The sequence below is a fragment of the Heliangelus exortis genome, chromosome 23 (assembly GCF_036169615.1).
Source record: "Heliangelus exortis chromosome 23, bHelExo1.hap1, whole genome shotgun sequence".
Lineage (NCBI taxonomy): Eukaryota > Metazoa > Chordata > Aves > Apodiformes > Trochilidae > Heliangelus > Heliangelus exortis.
Window position 1 is genome coordinate 7,256,005 of NC_092444.1, and position 24,535 is coordinate 7,280,539.

General features: G+C 37.3%; 1 protein-coding gene across 2 annotated transcripts in view; it reads right to left on the reverse strand.

Moving 5' to 3' along the window:
* The window catches only part of PRKCZ (protein kinase C zeta), a 38,671-nt gene that overhangs the window by 9,174 nt on the left and 4,962 nt on the right, over positions 1 to 24,535 (reverse strand). Inside the window, exons 4-13 of one of the 2 annotated variants that reach the window (XM_071767381.1) lie at positions 23,778 to 23,867; positions 23,288 to 23,338; positions 11,416 to 11,501; positions 8,536 to 8,667; positions 7,354 to 7,435; positions 6,599 to 6,651; positions 4,757 to 4,945; positions 3,761 to 3,858; positions 944 to 1,030; positions 179 to 314 (exon numbers count right to left, since the gene is read on the reverse strand). In XM_071767381.1, coding sequence (XP_071623482.1) covers positions 179 to 314; positions 944 to 1,030; positions 3,761 to 3,858; positions 4,757 to 4,945; positions 6,599 to 6,651; positions 7,354 to 7,435; positions 8,536 to 8,667; positions 11,416 to 11,501; positions 23,288 to 23,338; positions 23,778 to 23,867 — 1,004 coding nt within the window. Of the gene's footprint in view, positions 1 to 178; positions 315 to 943; positions 1,031 to 3,760; positions 3,859 to 4,756; positions 4,946 to 6,598; positions 6,652 to 7,353; positions 7,436 to 8,535; positions 8,668 to 11,415; positions 11,502 to 21,222; positions 21,481 to 23,287; positions 23,339 to 23,777; positions 23,868 to 24,535 lie in introns of those variants that run through there. The other variant, XM_071767382.1, reaches the window with a different exon arrangement.

Consider the following 24,535-nt stretch of genomic DNA (forward strand, 5'->3'; position numbering starts at 1 on the left):
GAATTCTATTCTAGAATTCCTGATCTACTCAATTCCTATTCTACTTCTGGTGTTAAGATAAGAATAACTTGGCTCAGTTTTCTCTCAGTGCCACTGGATGCAGTACTTGACTTAAAAGCATAACAAAAAAGAGATTACTACTGAGAGACAGTGACATGAAAGGTAAGAAAACTCCTACCTTGCACATGCCATAATCTGTTAATTTAATGTGACCCTCTGCATCTAAAAGAACATTGTCTAGTTTTAAATCTCTGTAGATGATGCCTCTTTCATGTAGAAAGTTCAGAGCAATACAAATTTCAGCAGCATAAAACCTGAAATTAGAAAGGAAAAAAAATATTAGCATTAATAGTAGACTGTGCAAAAGGTAGTGCAATTAAAACTTGTTCTTAGAGCATCACTTTAGTCAGCTTTTCTCCAGCATACCAAAAAGTTACTTATTCATAAATACACTGGAATCATATACTGTAAAATAATTCTTTAAATTAAATATGGGAAATTATTTATTCCCTTCTACAATTTATTTATTCTTTATCCAACAGATTTTTTTTCTGAAAATTCCCAGCCTGACACAGATGATCTAAGAGTTACAATGCAAAGCCATGAAAAGGAGGTTTTTCATCTTCTACCAACATGACATTAACTCAAAGTAAAGCCAAAATAAGTAGAATAATTACATCTTCTATCAACAGCACAGAAGCATTACCTAAAGATGAAGCAAGAAAGTAAAGTAAATAGGAACATCTGTTACTACAGATGCTTTCTCTCTTTAAAAAAAGAATACATACCCTTCAAAAAGAAAATTGACATTTCTGTCTAGGGCAGTATATTCTAAACTCAAAAACCAACCTTTCATTCTTTGCTTTTTATATTGGTTTATGGAATTGGAAGGTATTTCATACACCATTAAGCAGCCCCCCCTCACTCTGTTTTAGCAGAATACCTTGCATGTTCTTCAGGAAGCTTCCTTTGCCGTTGCATATGGAACATGAGATCTCCCCCATTTACATATTCTATGACAAGAAACAATCTGAAAGTATATAACACAATTAATAGATTCCAAGGAAACTCTTGAAAAGAAAAACTATTCTTACCCTTCCAATTTGACCCATTTTCAATTCCAGAACTGCACTTTTAGATTTCTTATAGTTAACAAACTATTTAAGAAACTTATTTCTGTTTTGCCACTACAAGGTCACCATCTTTTAAAAATTCCTTGATCATTACCAACAACTATTGAGTCTGTTTTGTAGGATTCATTATGTAAACATAAAACTATGAAGCTTGCTGGTTGTGCTGAGTCAATTCCTGAAAAGCTCAGACAGATTTTTGCAAGCAAAATGACATAAGAATCAAGAGGGATGTAACTCAAATTTCCTTTCAAAAAGTTTTATCTGGATAGCATATGATTCAATAACCATTTCCCAGTTTAAGTTATATGATCTAACATATTACTAAGATTCAGATATCAGATTATTTCTATTAAACCCTATGATCATCACTGAACTCTTCCTGATACACTGTTAAGAAACAACCTGCCATTCCTAGAAGAAAAAAGACTTTCCATTTTATTGGAATAGACAGACCAAGACTGGAGAATTTGAAGCTGGAAGGACAAAAATGTCCATTATTTTTCCAAGATGAAAACTAAATTTGGTGAGCTAGCAGGACAGCAAATGAAATTCCACCTTCCCCTGACTTTGCCAAGACCTTCATGTGAAGAACAAAGGAGCCCCAGACCCACTGCTCCTCTCTACATAGGATGTTCCCTACAAGGAAAATCAGGGCACAGAAAGCTGCAGCATCAAGGCTTCTTGGTTCTCCTGTAGTGTCAGTTTGTTTAAAAAAAATCTTCTCAAAACAATAAGAAGTCAGTAAGGGACAGAAATACAGGTGGAATCAGCCATATAAAAAGATTTCTGTTAAGAGTCCACAGGAAAGGTTTCATCCTTGGGAAAATATGATCCAGGCAATTGTGCCAAGGTCAGAGAGAGCTACAGGACAGAAACCTGCTGAGAGAGCTTCTGATGAAGGCTGCAGCTGTCCCAGGAGGCAGCAGCTCTTTATACACCTATTTTTCCCACGTATTGAAAAATTCTTCCCATGTATTTGCACACTGGAAAACATTCCATGAGGAAAACACATGCTCCAGTTGCTCAGACCATTTAATTGCTAACAAAGATGATTTTGTTTTCTTTCCTTTGAAAAGGATTCTTAATTTGTAACACTTAAGTGTGAAAAACTTGAAAGGTAAGGTAGAAAAAATTAATTAACACAACCCATCTTGCAAGTTTTTCAGTGTCCCAGAAGAATATAGGCACCAAATTAAAATTAAATAAACAAAATAGATAACAATGTCATGAGTATTTTATTACACAATTCCTGCCTTTTTTTTTTTTTTTTGCTACTAACTTCCCTCTCCTATTTAGAAGCTTCCAATGCCTTATCAGGATTCAGAACCTGTGATGGAAAGCTGCCCATGTCAACTCATGTTCAAGCACTGATGTCTGTGAGTCCTGGCAGTCCTTGCTGGTTTTAGAAGGATTTACTCAAACACCAACAGCTCTGCAGGATGGAGGTTTCAGACTGCTGCCATCCTTGGCAGACACTTATCTGGCAATTCTGGGCAAGCCCACAGCACATATTTTAATAAGATTATAAAGCAACCATCATGAGTATCTGAAACATTCTAAACAGCTGCATTTAGCATCAATTAGCATCTTTTTAAAGTACATTCTTATTTTAACTTGAAGTTATATTTAAAAGAGAGAATATGCTCCTTTGGAACTTCTCCTACAAGTACATTTTTACACACTGTTCTTAGTACATTTTTACATGAACTGTTACAATGTGTTTTCCACACAATCACCAAGTGATTATTATTAAGGATAGATGAGTAGGTATCACAGGAACACTTAAAATTGCACTCCATGCTTCATGCCAATCAAGCTGGAAAGGACTTGTACATCTCCTGATTGTGATACATCTGGCACTACTCTTTAGAGAAGTAAAGAACAGTAAATAGGTGCCTGGGAAAACAAAAAAACTGACAAACCACACAACTCCCACACAACCCAATTCCCCAGTGACCTATCTAAGCATGGGCATAAAAGTTTTCCTTGATTTTCTTCATATTCCAATTGCACAATAAGCAGCAAATAATCCAGTTTGGATTTTGCACACAAGGACAAAAAACCTAATATGCAGTATTAGTACTACAGTAGCCAAGAGTCTATTAAGCACTTGTTCAAAGGAAATCATATTCCATCAAATGTGCTAAAGGGCTCATAAGTCTCATATAGGTAAAAAATAGTTAATACATGTGTAAGTTGAAGTAATTATTCAAATCTTATTACTGATCAGTTCAACACTATTTTGAACAACAAAACACTTCAGTTCTGCCCCCTGAGAACTGCTTCAGCCTCCAGCAGAATCAAGAAGTATGAAGCACCTCTTACAAAGCTCTGTTTTACTCTGCTACCATCCTCCTGGAGACACAGAGTCCATGCTCAGGAGGACAGAACAGTTCCTCCTCCTCCTTGTTCCTCTTCTCCCTTCCTGGGAGCTGGAAAACCTGGCTGTGGTCTCCACACCACACTGGCTAAGCTCCCCTGCCAGAACTGGTTGTGTTGCAGTGGTGAATCCCTGGCAGCACTAATGCTTCTTCCAAAAATTGCTATGTGCTGTTCCATTGGCTTCAGGAGAAGCAGTTAGTACAAAGTTAGACTTTTAAAAGCAAATAATTTCAGAAGTTTCTTACCGACTTGTTGTTTGAAAGCACGAGTGTAAACCAACCAGGAATGGGTTACTGGATGCCTGCTCAAACACATGTTTCTCTGTCTGTACCCAATCAATATCCTGAAATAGAGTAATTGAACAATCAGAACTGCTCCTGGATGACCACTCTGGCTATTCCCAGAAAAGAAACTGTCAACATCTATGCTCCCTTACATCATTGTCACACACGTTCTTCAGAAAACCCCCTAAAATCTGGAGGAAGTTATAGAACATATTGATTATATATTCAGAAGCTTAACCATTTAGAAAGGTCCACACAAAATTTAAGCCAGTTGTGTCACACATGTGCAACATTTGATACACTGCATGTACAGCTTCACAGAAATAAATTCTATTATCTCAGATCAGTGGTCCTAAGGCTGCTGAAGCAACTCATGCCAATAACACAGACAATGCACATCTCCAGCTTTTAAAAACTTCCAAACTGAACTTTATTTTTTCATTTAGAACTCAAAATAAAGTCCATGAAAATACCAAAACCTGGTTAGTCTGTCTAACCTTTAAGTCTTAAGAGTATCCCAGCCTACTTCTAATACTTCAGTAAAGAAGTATTTCACAAGTATTCCAGAAGACTGTGTCACTTGCACATAAGCTCTGCAATCATGAATTTAAGAACAGTTTCAGCTCCTGTTCTGAAATCAGAGAAGACTTTGCAGCTACATTCATTGTTATGGAAAATACATTTTTGTATTCTTTCAAAATAAAGTGCCCAAATTCCACCCTATTTATCTCATCACTTACAGACTAATACATCCAGGCAGGAATATTTATGTGCACTCTACTATGATTATTAATAATAATTATTTTAATAAGGGACATTTCTCTCAGATTTCATCTTAGTGCCTCATGCAGACAGAAATGTTCTGTAAATGTTCTGCTTGCTTAGTTGAATGGGTTTTGTCAAAGCATACTCAGTTCTTACAAGGTGTAATGGAATGCAATTAACATGGACTTTTACCTCATCATCATGGACCAATTCTTTTTTTACTACTTTCATGGCATAAATTTGATCATTCTTTTTTAACCGAACCAGAAGAACTTTGGCATAACTTCCACGTCCAATAACTCTGATTAAATCAAAGTCCTGTAGTCCAAGCCCCTGAGAAATCTTAATTCCATCCATTCCATCAATGACTGGCTTGATATCCTGTATAAAAAGAAACAGATGCTAGAAACAGAAGACATTTTCTTTAACCACTGGCCAGAATTTGCTTGCCATTGTCACTGCACGAAGACCTGAATGGCTGATTATTACCCAACTGATTAAAAATGTTTGGGTGCTATTGGGTTGGTCTCACTGGAAGTTACATCCAACGAACCATTTAAATATTCCCTATTGACAAACAGAAGGTAATGCCTTGAGAAATGTTCCACTATGAAGAGTGTTATTTTTAAATTCCTTGCATCAAAAAGATAAATTTCACCTTGATTGATTGGTAGAATTAGATGGGAACACAGACGACTGAAAATCAAACAGGTGAACCAGACAAATGCAGTATGTACTCTGACATTTCATGTTTTACCAACAGGTAACAGTGCTCTGCCATACCTTCTGTGGGCTATTTTTATCTGACCTCATACTACTGTACTTGCAGCTAGATCAGCATTCTGCTCAACTAGGGAAAGTATTTATATAAAGAATCTTGATCTAGGATTGCCTGCTATTAGAAGAGATCCCTCTGAGCTTAAAGATTCTACTCAACAAAGCTCCCAGAATGCCACTTCCACTCTGTAGGACACCTTAAATTATTCCAGTAAAGCTCAAAAGCAAGGTGGGAAAGTCACAGCAGCATTTCATTAAGAGCAGTTGATCAAACAGCACCCATCAGAACTTAAACACTATCTACCTTAGCTCTAGTGACAGCAAAAGTCAGAAAATTCTAGATAGCAATTAAATTCTCTGGTGTGTTTTATAAATTTATACCCTTCAATCTCTGAATCTGAGATGAAATTTAAAGACATGTGACTGAAAACAAGGCAGTCACTTACCCAGGAGCAGGAACTGCTCAAGTGTAAAATAACAGTAGTGACAAGTATTGTGGTGGAGGTAGAGGGGAAAAAAGGTGCAGGCTTGTTAAAAGTGGGATATCAACCAACTGCCTGTGTTCTGCAGAGTGCATCCTATTTATTAAGAATGCCAGAAGCATTTCCAAAAGAAGTCCTTTAGAATTAAAGCACATTGGGATTTTTCAAACTGCTTTAAGGGAAGAACATTCTTGGTATGCAGAGATTGTGTCAGACTGTCTACAAAAGAGCTGGAAAACAGAGTTTAAGTGTATGCTATTCTGCTGGCATTTCCACAGGAGCTGTCTATAAATTACTGGGTAGTATTCATATGGAACATCTCAAAGAGCTGGACAGTTAATGTATTACCAGACTGAACCAACTTGCAGAATGACAGCCTGTAGAGGCAGCCTGAGGGTGCTAAAGGGTACACATCCATTAGGGAGAGCAGACAATGTCAAAGCTCCCCTTTGTTGCAAGGACCAGTGAAGTCAAACCCTCTGCTACAACACTTTTGTTCCAATATAAATAGAGGGGAGCAAAAAAAAAAAAAAAAAAAAAGAAAAAAGAAAAAAAAGTCTCCTTCACATCATGATTGGGATAAGAAGAGCTGAACACAGAAGACATCTGAAAATCCAACAAAAATGCTTTCAAAAATAACCAACTTTCAGAAAGTAACTTTAGAGATTTTTTTTAAAAGGTGGCAGGGAAAATAGGACAAAAAATTAGCTTTGTATACAAAGTTGTATGATTACAGTGTATAAATGTTTTCAAAATATTTTTGCAACTCACATACCTCAGAGTCATCTTTAAGGTTGTCGTGTTTCCTGTTGGAAGGAATGTAGGAAACTGGAAAAGAAATCAAACAAGGAGTGTGGTTATTGATGAAAGCCTTCATTAGAAATAATTTTTAACATTGACAAACGGAAAGATGATTTAGTAGCCTAGGTTCAACAGTCTGGTTTAAATACTATGGGACATTTGATCTCATTTTTCTCCTTTATTTTTGTAATCCTGATAGCAGATCCTAAGGGTGCTGCAGAAACAACCAACTCTGAAACAGTGAGAATTTCATCAATGTAAGCTCATAATATCTGAAAAAAGCCAGAGTAATCTTGGAGAATGGGTGTGATAAATGGGCCCTTAAAACAAGGCAGGTTAAGCCACCAAAAATATTAACTTAGGGATTCTGCTCCAAATTGCACAAAATTAAGAAAAAGTTACAGCTGGAGGGAACAGCTCTATTAGCAGCACAGTCTGGATCTGAAGCACAGGTTCTGTTTGAAAAGCAAATCTTTTGTTGCCAATTGTTCCATGCTTAACTTAACATCCTGGAGTGGTTTCAGAGCATATGAATTGAGGATGAAACCAAACCAGATGACAAGCTTCAGAAGCACATTTACTGTAATTGAGTCCCTAAGGAGCATTTAGTTCATGGGACCAAACTACAGCTAATCCAAAATAAACTTTTAAAAAGCCCAAACAGGTGGTGTGGAAACTGGGCCTCCAAAAGGGGGAAACATGTGAATTCTAACTTTAGAAAGTACTCACTTCCATCAGTTTCTTCTGAAGGGAGGTCAACTTCATCATTTTTATCATCTAACTGAGGTTCCTGGGCAGGCATGACCGAATCCTTGTAAAACACAAAAGTTAAATAGGAAGAAATGTTGGTTTATGAAGCCCCTTTTAAGTGAGTCAGTCTTGCCATACAACTACAATGAGATATATTTGTACCTTCCAGACAGAAATCTGCATTTTGCAGAAGTATTTCCAAATGCTTACAGTTTGCAATGCATTATAGGACCAGCCTACCAAAATCCTGTGTCCTATGTCAACAGTATTCTGCAACTACAAGAGAGCTGTCTGCAAAAAAATAAACTCTTCTTTTACTTTTTAGTTCAAACTTTAATTCTATTTAAGACTTCTGAGTCTGTTTCCCGAGGAACTGAAACAAAGTAAACACTTCAGCATGATGCTATACCCTCAATTTAGAGCACTGCTTTATTCCTTTCCTCTTTTAAAAACAGGAATTGTTACTCATTATGCAAGCATGCTGCATAAATTGGTAGAGATCACAATACCAAGTAGTTTTATAGTACATTCACAACTCATAATGAGGCATGTAGGACTATTCCAGTAGGTACAGCAATGTGCATCAATAAACTGGCAAAAAAAATCCAGTAATGCCAAGGGTAAGTCATGTGCAACACCAACAATGAAAAATACTGGTGGGTGTTTTGAGTTAGAGACAACATGTTGCAAGACCCAGTGAGAAACTGGGTTTCTGTGATGAGTAGGGGGAAGGACTAAAAATTCTGATAAATTCAGATCCACAGATGTTTAAAGCCTTGGAAAGACCCTAGAGTTGCCACTGGAATATGAGGGAAATGGAGAGGATGAGAACAGTAATGGAGAAACTGAGATGGCAACAAGCCCTCGTGCAAGCAGCAGTGCAAACCCCACACAGGTATAATACAGTATTTCTACTGGAGAAGTTAAACTCAAGCTTCCTCACACTTAAATCATATTACAAGTTTTCTTTTCTCACTTTGTCTCTACTGCTCACAATCCAGAAATTTGTCCTCAACAGACAGCTCAAAATCTGAAAACCAAGTACCACCAAGTGTTACAAATCTGCAGCCACACACAGCACTTCACCACTCAGGACACACAGCTACAAACAGCAACACAGGGCACAACAAAACAGCTTTATCCAGAACACAAACAACTTACCATATGCCTTTTGCAGGTCAGTGGAACAAGAATATGACAACGTTTATGGACCAACAATTTGCAGTTGATACACTTGTAGCCTTGCCTTCCGAGACCCCATATCCTTTCACTGCACTGGCCACAATATGCTCTCTAAAAAACAGAAAATAAAATTATCCATTCATTCATCAGTTCCTTTCTGTAGGTGAGAGGAGTTATCTAGGAGCAAGAACCCACCCCAGTCCCCTCCTAATAGATACTAAATAAAAATACTTTTAGAATATCCAGGGTTTCATGAAAAACTAAAGGTCACATTTCAAACTTAGAATTCAGCTAAATGCAGTTCTTTTAAGTGAGTGTTAAGAAAACAAGTATCCCAAGCATATGGAACACATTACAGCCTAGTGTGGGCAAGTCATTCTGAAACAGTAACTGTATTTTGAATTTCAAGTCCTGACAAAGATTACCCAAACAGAAGTGACAGGGATTTGTACACAATTATGGAATAAAAAGCATCCAAACAGAGCACTTTGGGGAACACTGGGCACAAATGTTACAGAAGACAAGGTATGAAGAGTGTTCTATGTCTGCACCCACTTATTTTAAAAGTGGTAGATCATCAGTAGAAACTTTGCATAATTAAAACTCTCCAGGCTGATATCAAGCCTTTACTGGTTGCAATATTTCCTATTGAAAATACATGGTGTGTTCTATACATTAAAAAAAAAAAGAAAAAAAAAAGGCATCTGAAGAAATTAAATCAAAATGAGGACAAATTAAGAAGCCAGACATCCTACTGCTGACTTTAACAGGGCAGGGCTTTAAATAGTTTTTCCAGTGTATGTGTGCTGTGGTCACTTTATCCACTTTACCCAAAGTGCCAAATAGCAACTCGAGATTCTTAGAGGCCAACAAGTCACCCACTTGCAGCTACCCCTGCACAGCACCCAGGGTGCCAGCACCAAAAGTTAATCATTAATCCCCATCTGCAAATTTTCTCCACCCAGCTGAGCCCCTGCCTCTCCTGCTGCAGTCAGGTCCTGCACTCATCCCCCAGCTGAGGCTGCAACTGTCCCAAAGCCACAGAACAGAGCAAGTCTGTTCCACCCAGCAAACCAAGGCAGAGTGCAGTTATTCAGATCCTCAGACTGATGAATCACACACCGTGTCCTGCCCAAAAACATTACACAACCATAAATCCTTGCTAACAGTATTAGAAAAAATTAAAAAAAAAAAGAGAAAATAAAAAAATTGGTATTTTCTATTTATAATTCTGTACTGCCCTGCTCATATTTTGATAGTTGTAGAAAACTCTAGAAAATAAAACTTAACTGCATCCTTTTCATCTGTACACTAAGTCCTCCTTGCTCAGGAGAAACCCCAGCTGCATCACCCAGGGGAAAAAAACCCAAAACCCAAAACTCTGCCTAACAACAGAGGAGCCTGGGACATCTATAGCAACTTTTCAGAACTCCCAGTCCAGCCTTCAGTGATCTGGTATAGGTTTAGCATCAGTGATGTTGAGACTAAATAAAACATTTTAGGCCCTGGAAATGACATAGAAGAAAATGATCTCATTTATTTCAGTCAGATGCAGGGAAGCAAGGAAAGAAAAAAAGGACATAAGGACAGCTCCCAAATTACCAAGTTTTAAAAGGTTATTTTGGAAAAGGAATGCATTAATAAGGTAAAATTTGTCTTGAAAATTCAGTCAACATTAAAATTCTCATTCAGTAATACATATTACCATAATTTATTATCTATAAATTTTTATGTCATATTTTACAGCTCCTGTCAACTTTATTATTACTAACTCCAGCTGAATATGGTCTGTGTTCCTGTGTTATATGATTTCATCTGTCAACAGACACTTATAACAAAGTAGTCTTGTTTAGGATTGCTGACAAATGGGCATTATCTTATATTCATTATTTTGATATTCACTATTTGCCTAACTTCAGTTAAACCACCATCACCTATAACATCATGGATGATTAATGTGGCAAGCAAGCATTCCAAATGGTTCAAAGTTTTACTTACGTTGCAAATAAACACAAAGAAGTTTATATTTCATGTTACAAATCAAAAAAACAGGTTGCTGCACCACATTACACAAATATATGTTACAATTCAGATATACAACTCATTTTTCACATGTCCAGTGATACAATTCTGAGTTTTAAGGGGCTTTTCCTTCTTTCAATCCAGTTTTGGGATGAGGAATATTAAAATAATGGTAATTTCATTTAAAAAAATGCTCCTGATGAATCAAAAAGCTAAGTTACCTCTCTGTACTCAGTTTTGTATGGAATTCCTCAAAGTGGACATTTGTTTATATGCTGCAATACCTTGGCATAATGAGATAAGTGAAGGAGGAGTCTCAGCCTTAAAGCTACATTCACTTCCGTGGATTAAGTCAGATACTTAACCCAGCTCTATGTTAGCTCAAATCAGGTATTTTTTTTCCTTAATTAGATTATGCAATATGTCAGATTTAAAACAGTTAAAGCTAATATCAAGGGCTCTAATCTGTACAAGTGACAAAAAGTACTAAGGTAAAAGTTTATGCTAACAAATAATCAAAATCACATCAGGACTGGAGAGGAAAAAAGCTGCTCTAAGCAAGCATCACTTGAAATAGTCTCAAACCCAGATTTTAGATATTTTAAAAATAGATCATTTCTATTAATCATATATTAGTAACTCCACCCCAGATTCAAAGATTTCCAAGTTTTTCTGATTGCTGTGACCTGAATAACACTGCACAGACCGAGAAGTCACATGAATAAGCATCTTGCTTTTCATTTCTTTTCAACATTCAAATACAGAAAAAGCACAGACTGAGAAAACAATTACCACAGAACATTACCAAAACCCAACATTTTATGCAACAGTACTCACTCTGTTAAAACGTTTGGCTTGAAACAAATGCCCATTCACTCGGTACAGCTTCCTCCATCTTCTGGCTCCACGTCGGTAGATTGATTCTAAGAAAGAAATTAAGAAGGTGTAAAGCAGCAGCATGGCAGCACAGAAATACCAAACACACTATGCTAAGCAAGATGTGACTTTAAACAATCTTGCTTTGCTAAATATCAACGCACAGCTAAAATCCCTGCTGATTTTTTTTTTTTAAGGCAGCCGTAACTGACAGCTCCTGCAGGATGTGCTTTCACCACTGCCTCTCCCTTTCCTCTGTCCCTGTCTCTTTTTCCTCACATGATCATAATCTTGTTACAGTTCCTTGGCACTTGCTGCTGGAGCTCAGGTGAGAGGGATGGATCCTTTAAAGCAACAGCTTCCCCTGGTGAAGTGACCACGCTGATCTCACCACAGCCCTTCAGACCTGAACACACAAAGGAAGTTCAGTGCCCATCATGCTTTACAGAAGCAATACTAAAGATGTAACAAGTCTGGAGAGTTACATTATTTTGACCTCATTTTTAGCTTGCCAGTAAACATTACTTTAGGAACTTTAGATATTACCCGAAGTATTTTTCTGCTTAAGTTCACAAGTATATTTTAAACACTAAGTCTCACACATCTCCTGTAAGCACTTTAAGGAAAAATATTTCAGTGTTTTTATGGGTGTTATATTAGCCTCTCTTACTTGAAAAATGAAAGTCTAGAATAATTCTTACTTTGATATTATTTTAAAGTTATCTTTAGTAACATGGTAAGTTTTAACTTTCTGCCTTTTTTTAAAAAAAAGTCTTTATGCTGCTTATAATGCAACTTAAAACAGCTGGCAGCTTCTATAAAATACACTGCATCTCCCTTGAACGGAAAGCACAGCAGTTTCATAGGGAATGGAGAACTAAGCAGCAAAGGAAGTAAAAATAAAAATCTGAGAAGACTTTCATACTGTCTTGGGGAGGGCTGCATTTGGTATTTAGGTTCTGCCAGCCAAACCCCCTGGTTCCATAAAAAGCATTTGTATTTGGTCAGTGTGAAGTGAGCCTTGGTTCCTCCCTCTCACCTCAGCAGGCTCTATCATACTGTTTTATTTTTATTTTTCTCCTTTAGAAAAGCTGCAACTTCTCCATAAGAACCTCAGTCAGGAAGTCGAACAGGGGAAGGGGCCTCTGTTGGGGTTTTTTTGTGTGTTTTTAAACTGAGTCTCCAATGCTGTTAGCTGTTGGAGCTGTGTGAAACACTCCATAACAACCAATATTCTATTAATCTATGGAATGTTAACTAAAAAGCCCCAGACAATGCAGCTAAAAACATTCAGTACAAAAACTTCTCAAAGAAGCTGAAAGACTGCATGCCAGAGATACATTTGTTAGAATCAAGGTGCATCACTTTGTATGTTTATATGGCCCAAAGAGATCCTCAAAATCTGCCAAATACAAACTTGAAACCTTGCTTTTCCCATGTGCAAAGAAAACTTGCAAGATAACCTAACAAAACTATTACAATGGCTATGCCTAAAAATATGCTCAAACACAAACATCAATGAAAAATTGTTCCACCATTTGTAAGATGAATTTTTACCATGAGGAAAAAACTTCAAGAATTTTTTCCCAAAATTGCTAATTGATTCATTAGACAAAGCACCATATGGAGGCAACCTAATACATCTGTGCTCTGAGCAGCAGCTTATCACTGACATGAGGAATATTCAGTGAATGGTAAGTTAACAAGCAGCTTGTGCTGATGAAGTCTGTAAATAAAGGAGCAAGTCCCTTTCCTTATTAATGATAAATATTAAATCAAAGTCAGGTTTTTATATCATACACTCGTGAGGCAATAAAAGCAGAATATAGCATAGCTTTAAAAAAAACAAACTTCCCTAAAAATTCACTTAAGCATAATGGCAAATCATGAAAAGGAGTTTGGGCTTTCAATATTAATTAATATTTTGCAGAATTATTAGCTTCAAAAATTCTAACTAGAGCTATAGTAGATCAAAGAAACCCTCATGAACAATAAACAAATCCTGAAAACAGCAGCAAGCATATACCTTGAAATCAGACACAAACATTGTCAGTGGTGTGTGAAGTGTGAACAAAGCTTTGCTCTTGGGATGCAATTCACCCCTACACTTGTATGGAAAAAGGATACTTCTGAACCTGAAACCTTTTCCATACGTGTTTCCAGAACACTTCACAATAAAACAAGCAAGAGTTTACTTGAGAACCAAGAACTAAAGCAAGTTCAAGAGTCCTGACTGATCCCATCCACCTAGAAGAAGGAATCCCAACATAAAAGCATGAGGATTTCATGACTGTGTTGAACAAAAAGGACACTTTTTCATTTATTTTACAGTGTACCTCAGCTAATTCATTAAGGACCTCAAGTTAGCTGCTTGGAGGCCAAAGGAGAGATCATACCCCAAAGTAAACGAAGTAATCTTTCCTTTCTGATGGATATTAAAGACAAGCCTTTGCTTAAAAACTAAACAGAAAAAGGAATTGTTTTGAATATTCATTTTATATGTGAACAAGTTTAGAGGAAAATTCAAAATGGTGTTAGGCTGCTAACAAGGTTAATAAATTTTTATTGAGGAACACAAATATATTCTCTAATTACAATGAGTATAGTGAAGTTTATCTACTCCACGATTGGAAAATTGGAGGAAAAAGGGGCTGTTTTTCAAGTTAAGATTGTAAAGGAAATAAAAATATTCAAACTGAATGCCTGAAACAAAATTAACCAGCTGTCTCAATGTAAAAAGCAGTGTGAAACAACAAACTGTTGCTGACGTGCAATTCTTCCCTCTGTTGTCAAGCTGTGCAACTACATCACTAACAGTAATGCATAATGAACTTTGTAAATATAATTAGTGTTTTTCTTAAAAGGACATGCCCCTAAGATTGGGTTTTTTTCACCTTTAAAAAAAGAAAAAAAACTTAATGAAAAATTAAATATAGAGAAGATTCAATGCTGATTTAATTAGATGAGCCACATGCCTATTGTTCAGTGTTGATTCCAAATGAACTCACCTACAGAAGATACTCCCCCAATTCAGTGAACACCTCCTCAGAACTTACTAGAAAGGATGCAAACCTTGCCTTTGAAAATTTCACTTGGTAAAGTAAGGAGAAACAGAAGGCACCATTACTTTAAGTGTGTTTTACACCAATGAGTGGCAGGAAAATGGCCACAAAAAAATTTCCTCTGCATTTGTATTAAAAATGCAATTCTGAAGTCTATTTTTGCATGACCAAACTGCAACAAAAACCTTGACTATACAAACTACAGAGATGATTTTCTGTTCCTGCAAATCAGTTCTTAGAAATTAATACTTGTTTACAGGCCAATTACATTGTCTGTCAGCTGGACAGTGTGAGAATGCCCAGTTTTTGTTTTGTTCTTTTAATGTTTTGCTGGGCAGACAAGTGACCATTCTTTCAAAACCTACTCATGAATTAGAAGTAGGAAATTGATATTGTTATTTCAGATAGGCTCTGAATTAAGAGAAAATGATAAAAATAACTACATCCAAAGACAGATTTTGCGAAAAATTCTAAAGAACTTTGTTGTATGTTGTTTCACACATCTGCTACTTAGTACTTAGTATGTCCCAAATAGTTTAATTCAAATAATAAAACTGCTTTCTGAAGCATTTAACAGGCATACATTGTATGGGATGTTAACTGGCCCTTCTTTTTATTATGAATAAGCTGCTAGGTACAATTATCATTCCTCTTCAGAAGGTAGAAAAGAAAGGCAGTATCCTTCACAAGATATGGGTATCAACTGCTTTCACCTCTTCAGTTACTAAAATAGTCAGAAGGTAGCATTTTAATTTTTATTGGATCTAATTTAAAACTGATTAGCAATTGGGGAACTGTATCCCCATCCTGCTTTTCTTTTTCAAGACACTAAAATTAACTACAAAGTCAGATCAACCTCTATAAAAAAAAAAAATCCAAAAAACAAGCACAATTAAGACAGCAATAATGACAAAGGAAGTGTACTACATACAGCATCAGCAGAGAATCACAAAGGAAATGAACTCTCTTAAAACAGTAATACTTTCCCAGTGTTTATTGCAGAAGAGCTAGAATACTGTCTGAATACCCTATTCCCCCCCTTCCTTAGAATGGGGTCAACTGACTCCCAGTTCAGGATTCCAGGTAGAAAGCCTGCCCTCCACACACAGAGTTCTCATGGATGATCTCCTGGCTGCTGGTACCCACATGCTCCTGTTCAAGTGGCTCCATGCCACTGCAAGGTGCTAAGTTACATTTACAACAAGAACTCCAGCCAATAAAACACAGCTAACACCTCTCTGCTGCTCTCTGCCCCCTTAGATCTACCACACCTGTGATGCCTTCTGCTCTGTCTTGGTCTCCAAGTCAAAAAAAGCTCATTGTGAGCAGCAATTAGAAAATCTGGATTTCCCTGTTGTTAAAAATACTGCATTCAAAACACGTGAAGAATTAAGCAGCAAAGGGATCTATAAGCTATTTTTTAAAATACAGGTTTTCACATTCAAACAGAGAACCCCTACCACCTTATATCCACAGAAATACAAGAAATAAAAGGTTTAGGCTATACAGAAGTTGTCCTTAAAAGTTCCCTTGTGATCAACAGGATTGCAACCAGAAAGCTGCTGTGGATGTACCTCACAGAGACCCAGTGTGGAAGATGATTACCAGAACAACAACATAGGAACTTTAGCTATCAAACAAACATGAGACATACAAGGATTTGACTCAATATCTTTTGAACAAAATACAATAACCATTTGGTAGTATATATAAAAAAGATGTCAACATTTAATAGCAGAAATTACAGAATAATTTTTTCAAAATTGTAATGGAAATATAATCCTCCCACAATCCTGGCAATGAGATAACTTGGCATGTTTCTGGGAACTGAAAAAAACTAAAAAAACAATTTGAGTAAGCTCACAATAAGCTCTAACAATAACTACACTTGTAATTGTTCTGGATTGCCTTGACATCAGGTCCAAGAACTGTGAAGTCCCCTGGCTGCAGCAGCCACCTGTGTGGCTCACAGAGAGTGGGGTGATGCACAGGGACACTTCCAACCTGATCACCACATCCACAACTGGTTCCCTTTCAGCAAAGGCTGCTGTGCATGTCAGAGCTGAACAGCTGGATACAGCTGGGGTGTTACCCAGATGGATAAACCTGCTAGTGGGGTAAGAGCAGGATTCTCCCAGTCTCCTGGTGGAAAAACTGGAGCAAGTCTGGGTGATCCACTTACTTCCAGGATAATTCTAGAACACCAACTGTGAGGTCAGCAATGGAGTCTGAACTCTTTTTACTTCTATGACTAAATAATTATTGACTCATCACCAAGAAACGCCAGCTACCAACAGCACAAAGTTTGTTCATATATTACCATACAGTCAAAGCAAAAATGTTTTTCAATTAAATGAAAACAAATTTGGTATCCATTCATCAAGATAGTTGTTTGCTGAAAACTGTTGATTTGTTTTAAATATACATTGATACATTGAGCTATATACAGAGTCTCTAGAAGTTGTAACACTTCAAGCATACACTGATGAATTTTCCTTCCCATTCTCTTTGGAAAGAGGGCAATTACTTTGGAGCTAATGACCAAAGCATGATAGCATTACAAGACAAAATAGAAGAGAGCATTATTTTACTAGCTGTATTTAAAAAGCTTGCTTCTCATGAAAAGTATGGAGTTTTTGTCTTTCAGATTGTTACCATTTGTATTAAATCAGTATTCTCTTAAGGTGTTTCCCAGTGCATATAGAATAACTTGGTTTGCTCTCTGATGAAGGCATCAACACCTATTTGATTATATCACCCCTGAAAATCCAAAACATAAAAAAAACCAAAAACCACACCAGCTATTCAAAATGGATTTCACATCTTTCAAGCTCAGAATGCTTTTACAAGGTGGCCTTCATGATGCCCTTGAAACCATTATTTGGTCTCAGTTAGGGCACATTCTCTAAGTTGTTTTCCTTCACAGCATGGTTCCATTACTCCAGTTTATGATTCACTCAAACTTCCACTTCTCTTCCCAATGTTTACATTATTCCAGTATTAGCAGAGTAACAAACTCAGTTTAGCCATTACTTTGTGAAGATGTACTTTATCTTCCCAAGAAGGCAAATTGTGGAGTGTATTTCTCTGGTTTAATCAGTCATTGGCCAATATCAGACTCAGGGAAGTCTGTGACACCTCAGCCTGCTGGAGGGCACTGTTACCTTGCAGCAGAACTCTCCAGATCTATCACTTCTCAGTTCCCACATTTCAGCTTGCAGCAACATGAAGTATCACTGAACTTATTCAGTGACAGTACCTAAAATAAACTCTGACTAGTTTCAGCAGTTATTCTGGACTAAATGATTATTCACCGATTTTAATAGAATTATTGTTTCCCAAGAAAGTGGATTTCTCATTTTGTGGGGAAAAAACCTGCACATGATACAGCCTCATGTACCTGCCCTTCCATCTGGGTCTGTTAATGCAAAGCCATAGTGCTTCACATTTTAAAGCAAGCATGTTTAAATCTTTCAGATTAACAGTGGTATGTCTTTCACCTTTTAGAAGAGGACTTTCAACTCACCTCACAGAGGAAAGGCAGATAATTATACCAGATCTAAAGTTTACACACTGCTTCCCACCTAAAACCCTTCTGATTTCTACTGTGCTTTCCATCATCTGTGTATAATGAGATCTCCTGTGTAAAATCATTTTATGATAGCTATTCCTTCAAGCAAGTTTAAAGTAACATTGAGATAGCTTGCAGTGCTGCTGTTCAAAACAATGATTGCACCTTGAAATGAATCAGTTCCAATCCTGGATGGAAGGTTTCAGGCTCTACAATATCAATTTTATCACTGCCTGCCTGGGGGTTTCCTTTCTTTCCAAGCCTTGCAGGTAAGAATAGTTTTTATCAGAGATGAGAATCTAAAAAACAGGGAGAGTCCTGTGCCACACTCAGGGTCCTTACTTCACTGGAAAACACAGCTTTAGAGAGGTTAAAGTATTGGAAGCAGCATATAACAGCATCACTATTACCAGAATGAGCCTACTACTGCAGTAGGAAAGAGGACCACAGCAAAGCCTTCAAGTTTTGCCTTCACACAGCTCCTTCTGAAGTATTTCCCTAGCTAAGAATCCAGGCACAAGCACTTACAGATGCAGAAGAATTAGTCACAGAAGTTCAGAATCACAAATGAGGTGCTTTCTAGTCAATATTGAAAATCTCAGCTTTTCAGTTTTCCACTACCCAAGTCACTACCTTCCCCCTGTGGTTTGAGGACAGAACTGCACAGTCTGTTCAACACTTAACTCTTGCAGTGACAAGGGTGATCAGGACTCTGAAAACCACCCTCTCAGCATGCCTGAAATGAGCTGCTCTGTTGCTTCAGGAGATTCAGTGGCCTGGCAGCTGCTGTCACTGCCTTGTCATACAAGGCTTCACTTCTGAACTTTCCATTTCAAATTAGCAGCTCCTGAAATCTCTCACAAAATACCTGGTTTCTCACGCAGCACCTCAAAAATCCAAGCAAAATGTTGAGGCCCTGCAGGCCTCTGCTGCTATTTATGTGGCTCAGTCAAACATTCAAAGCCATAACTTGCATAGAGCAACTAATTTTAAAAAGTATTACACAGAACCCAAGTATAATAATATATCATTAACCTTGACCATATCATTTAAGAGGTTACACACTAAATAGCTCTTCCAAGCTACTGAAACAGAACTAGCTGGGGTTTAACAGGCTCAGACATCCACCAATTCCAACAAATAACACAAAAAGCTGCACCAGCTTCTTGCCAACTTAGTTACCCTAAAGGCCTTTTACCAACTTAAAAGAAGAATACAGATTGGAAGTACGAGAGGTAACACAGGGGGATGCAGCTAGACACTACAGTCAGGAGAAGTTTTCTAAAACCAGGTTAGATCTTCCCTGCATGATTATACTCCCTTCAGAGCAATACCTAGGACAGAGAGGGGGTGGAGGTGGGTGGTAGAATAAATAAAAAAATAAAACCACTGGTTGTTATGACATCTTAAAAAGTAGCTCAGATACATTCCACTGTGTTTTTGGTTTAGTTTACAAACTGGTATACGAACATCTGCTAAGGCATCAATATTTTAAAGTAAGGGACAAAAAAATCAAGCCCCATAATCAGATTTGTGCTTTATAATTTCACACCACAATTATCAAAAGGGAGGCCTACTTCTTTGTTCTTTATTGGTGTTTCACAGCTCAGAAAAACCTTGGAATTATTTTAGAATTAAAACCATTACATTATTATAAGCAAAACAGACATTTAACTACAGTTCTGTTATCAGTAACTTTCTCTGTCTCATCATCTGCATGTGATTTTTCAAATATGCCATGTTTGAAGAAATGTGGCTCACAGGACAGATGAAGAGATTTCAGGTATTCTTGAGAAACTATGACACAGCTAATTCCTAAGCAATAATGTATCTCACATTTTTCCCTCTGTCTGTTCAATTACTGGAGACCAGGGAGAGGGTTACTAGCAGTTTCAAAATTGCCTAATTATCCAGTGCAATCCAATCTATGTCTTTAGAATAGTCTCTATGGTGGCAATAGTTCCTTTCTTCATTGGGGGATGAAATTGGTTCACGTGCTCTGAATAACCTAATCACTGCTGCCAATACAGTAACAAATGAAGGGAAAAAACCTGCCTTATGAGCTAGAAAAATATCTACAGGCCACACTACTACAGCAAGAAGCCTTTTTGAGCTGTTTTGTAGTACCAGGCAGAACATAAAGCACACCCAAATATCTATACCTAAAATATATCAGCTCACAACAATTATCAGGTTAGTAAGATACCTTTACTCAGCCCTAAGATAAAATTGTCAAGAAAGATGGCTTGGGGGAAAAATTAAGTCCAAACACTTATTGCTAAAATACTGAGCAGATAAACAAAGAGCATAAGAGACATCCACAACACAGTGTAATCATTACCAAAAAAAACAAGGCAGCAAAAGCAGCCAGAAATATTAAATATTAGTATGCCATGCTAATGCCATAAGTACTTACACACTACAAATATATTCATTTTGTGAAATTTTCTTCTATTTTACGAAGCAAACAGTGAAACAGCCCTAACATTTGCTAGCATTTGCTGCCCAAATCCAAGACAAATTTTAACATTAAATATACATCTTTGCTTGTTCAGATATAAAAATGCAAAGCCTATTAGCACAGTTCATTCTGACAATACCAGAAACTAAGTAAGCCTTAATTCAAGACAAGTATTTCACGATTTAAAAACCCAAAGACAATTCAGACACAATCCAACAAAAAGGCCTTAGAAAAATGATGCTTCTAAACAGTTAATCTTGCCATCAGCAATCTTACAATAAACAGGCCTTAAACACATACCGTCAGGGGTTTTTGGATACATTTCTTTCATTAATCTCCCTTATTAGCAGCAGCAGCAGCATCACCACTCACTCTTCTGTTCTTTCCCTCCTAAAATACATTCCCCAAGAGTCCTTTCAACACAATTTTATCAGCATTTCTGAGAGGTCTCTCAGCCACATCCCTACCCACAGAGGCAGCAGGAATCTCTGCATTTGTAACAATCTATGGCTGCAAAGGAGGGTGGCAGGCAAAGCAACTGTATCATAACCAAAATGCTGAGTTCTATTATCTACTGCACCACACGTACACACACACTGCATCAACAGCCTCAATTCCCAGCAGCAATCACAACGATGAGACACAATCTACAGAAAAAAGCATGCATTACTCACTGGCTTTTATGCTTTAGCTTCTTCAGCTTGTAATTCTTTACGCTTTACAAGGTAGCAGGTATGAAATGCAACATTTTCCCTTTATTCCACTGCTGCTGCTGTGTGAATACCATTAGATACCAAGGACAATAGGCAGGATCAGCTCGAACATTAAGAGCAAATATTTAATGGAAGACTGGTTACCCCCGTCTCTCCCTTTCACATCTCTGCTCATGTAGCCAGGCACGGGTGGTACTGGCTCCCTTGAGAGGCTGTAGCCAGCAGCTGAGGCACAAACTAAAACACGGCATGGATGGCAAGGAGCTGATGTCACAAAAACAAGTATTTCTCTGATAAAAGCAGCAATTCCACTAGGGAGGTCCTACAGATCGATAGGAACCGTTCAGCCGAACAGGCTTTGTTATCCAGTGCACTGCAGCAGCCAGAGTGAGAAACCAGACCAAGAGCTGCCAGGGTAAATAAGCAGAGACTGTAATAACTAAGTTATCAAGCTGCCAGGCAGGCACCACACGTGGTACCAGTGCACCCAGAGGCTTGCAAGCACAGGAGAGAAATGCACACTTAAACGGCTCAGAAACAGCCCCGTCCAGTACCAAACCCAGAAGAATCAGCTATGAAAAATAGAAAAATCCTGCTATCTGATACAAAAGACTGGTCTAAAAGTCTGCCATCTTCCTCAAGAAAGACTGAGATAAAGTAGCTCCAGGCCAAGAGATGCAAGAAAGGCCTCAGAGGTCACACTCAGAGGCTGGGAGGAGATGCAAGAGGTTACAGAAATCCCCCCAGCTCACACAGGGATCAGCACTGCCACCCCAGCCTGCAGGAGGGGTCACCTCTCCTGCTGAAGGTAAAAAGTGCTGCAAATAAACAGTTAACTGGAAATTAACAGAAGTTTTTAACTTTGTTTCCGGAAATTAACAGAAGTTAAACTCATAAGCTCATTCCTACTGCAAGCATGGTACTCTACATGCATATATAATATTTTGGGGTTTTAAAAGGACTTCTATGAATATACCCACAGTGAAAAAGCCACATAATATAGAACACTAATTTGAAATATATTGAGTATTTTCTGAACAAAGGACAACATTTAAGTCCTTTTGAAATCAACAGTCCTTTAAATAACTTATCTCCACCATCAAAAACATTTCTATGCAGTCTAAATGAAATGTAGATGTTTGTTGTGTGCCTCTGCTAACAAGCAGTAACACTGAACCCATGTGCTGATGCTGAAGTAGCACCAATACAAATTAACTGGTCTGTTCAAAACTATTTTAAAATAGTTACAAATAGGCCACACCAAGAGATTTCCATGCAGGCCCCATGGATGCAAAGAGACAATATGCATTTAATTCACTAAATTAGGAGAAACATGACCACAAATCACTTTCTGAGCACACCCTACTAAACAGGATTTTTAAGCACCCCAAGTATTAATCAACATGACCTGTAAAACCATGTAGAGAGAAATACCCTAAAGACAGAATAACCAGGTCAGCTGAGCCACACTAATCTATGAGCTTCTGCAGTTCATCTCATGGCACAAGATAACTAAAACATCTAACAAATTAGTATGAAACTTCTGTACTAAAATAGACTTTTAATGAGATCATTAAATTGCAGTGAACTTCATTATACCATGTAATGTGCACAGAAACCCCTTTAAGCAACAGCCTTTTCTCTTCTCCAGTTAGTTTACTTTTCCTCACAGTATTCCACATTAGTTTGTGTTGTGTTTTGAGAAACAAGAGCAAACAATTCTATTTGGGGTTGTTTTTTGGAAAATAGATAGGTGATATTCAAATACACATCTAAAATACAACTGTCTTTTCCTCCTGGTATATCAAGCACAGAAAACCAGTACCAATCTTTAGAAACTTAAAACCAGCACCACAATGTCAATTTATACAATTTCTCTGATAAAATACAAAACATTTTATGCTCTATTAAGAAACCACAAGGCAGACACAGATGTACATAGCAGTAGCTTATGAAAATTTTGGACTATGTCTTTTCCATGTCACTAAAAAACTAAGGTAAAATTTGATAACAATTTGGTACTCACTATCTTCTCCTGGACAAGGCATGCCAGGTTTCTCTGGAATACTCGGGAAAACTAAAAACAAAACAAAACAAACAAAAAAAGATTTAAATGAAAAGAATCTCAGTAGTATTTTTCCATGATTCTTGAATACATTCACACAAATACAGCTTCTGGTAGCCTTTAAATAACTACGTGTGAGAAATGATGAATCAAAGTTTGGGTCCATGCTGGCAAGATCTTACACTTATCTACAAGATTTTACACCTATCTATAAGATCTTACACTTATCTACAGCATTAACAAGTCTGTGCAGCTTAGACCCTGAAGCCCCCTCAAAACCTAGTTTGAGCTCTTGCCCCAAGGAACACTTCCTTCTTACACCCAACTATAGGGCATCAGCTGCATAAAGAACATTATTAAACAGGCAAGGGACTTGTTCCCATCTCTCACTGAAGTAGCTGTGAGGATTATCAACATGTGCAGGGAGGTCTTTGGGCTGTGTAATACTTGCCATGAATAATCAGCCCCTCATCTCTGTTCTGACAATACAAACGAAAAGCTTCTTCCAGCTCCATCTGAGATGAGATGGTACATGGGTCACCTAAAAAAACCACAATACATCAAGTTATGACTGAAGAATTAAGTGAAGAAATTCAACTGCTCAGTAAGAAACATACCAGTTTCCAGAACTGCTTTTCATTCAATCATGTGATATTAAGCTGTCATCTTGATCAAAACCAAAATATTTAAATACCATTTGTTTTCCTCCTAATTTTACTAAAGCTGACAGAAATACATATTGGTTTGCAAGGAGACAAAAAAACCCACAAGTAAATAGATACGCTCAAAGGTTTTTAACACATGGCAGAAAAAAAGCAAGATCACTTCCTAGTAACCTGAAAATTTACATTTAAATCAAAATTAATTTACACTTTTTACAAAGAACTATACAGGAAAACCTCTCTGGTAGAGAGAAATACTGTTTTAAAAGCCCACAATAGACTCTAGATCAGTGGTCTCAACTTTTGTGACAGCACATCCCATCATCATTAAACTCCTTTTAAGCTCAAGCCCCCAGTATGTGTATTTATAACCATATTTTTAACCATAACCAAAACATGCACAAAGAGAGAACTTTTTAAAGGTTAAAATTCTAAAGCATTTTTATTAATGGTACCAAATCTTACCTCTCAAAATAATTCAAATTATTTTTAGCAAGAACTATGTGACTGAACGCACTTCGTGACTTGAAAATTTTGGTTTCACATT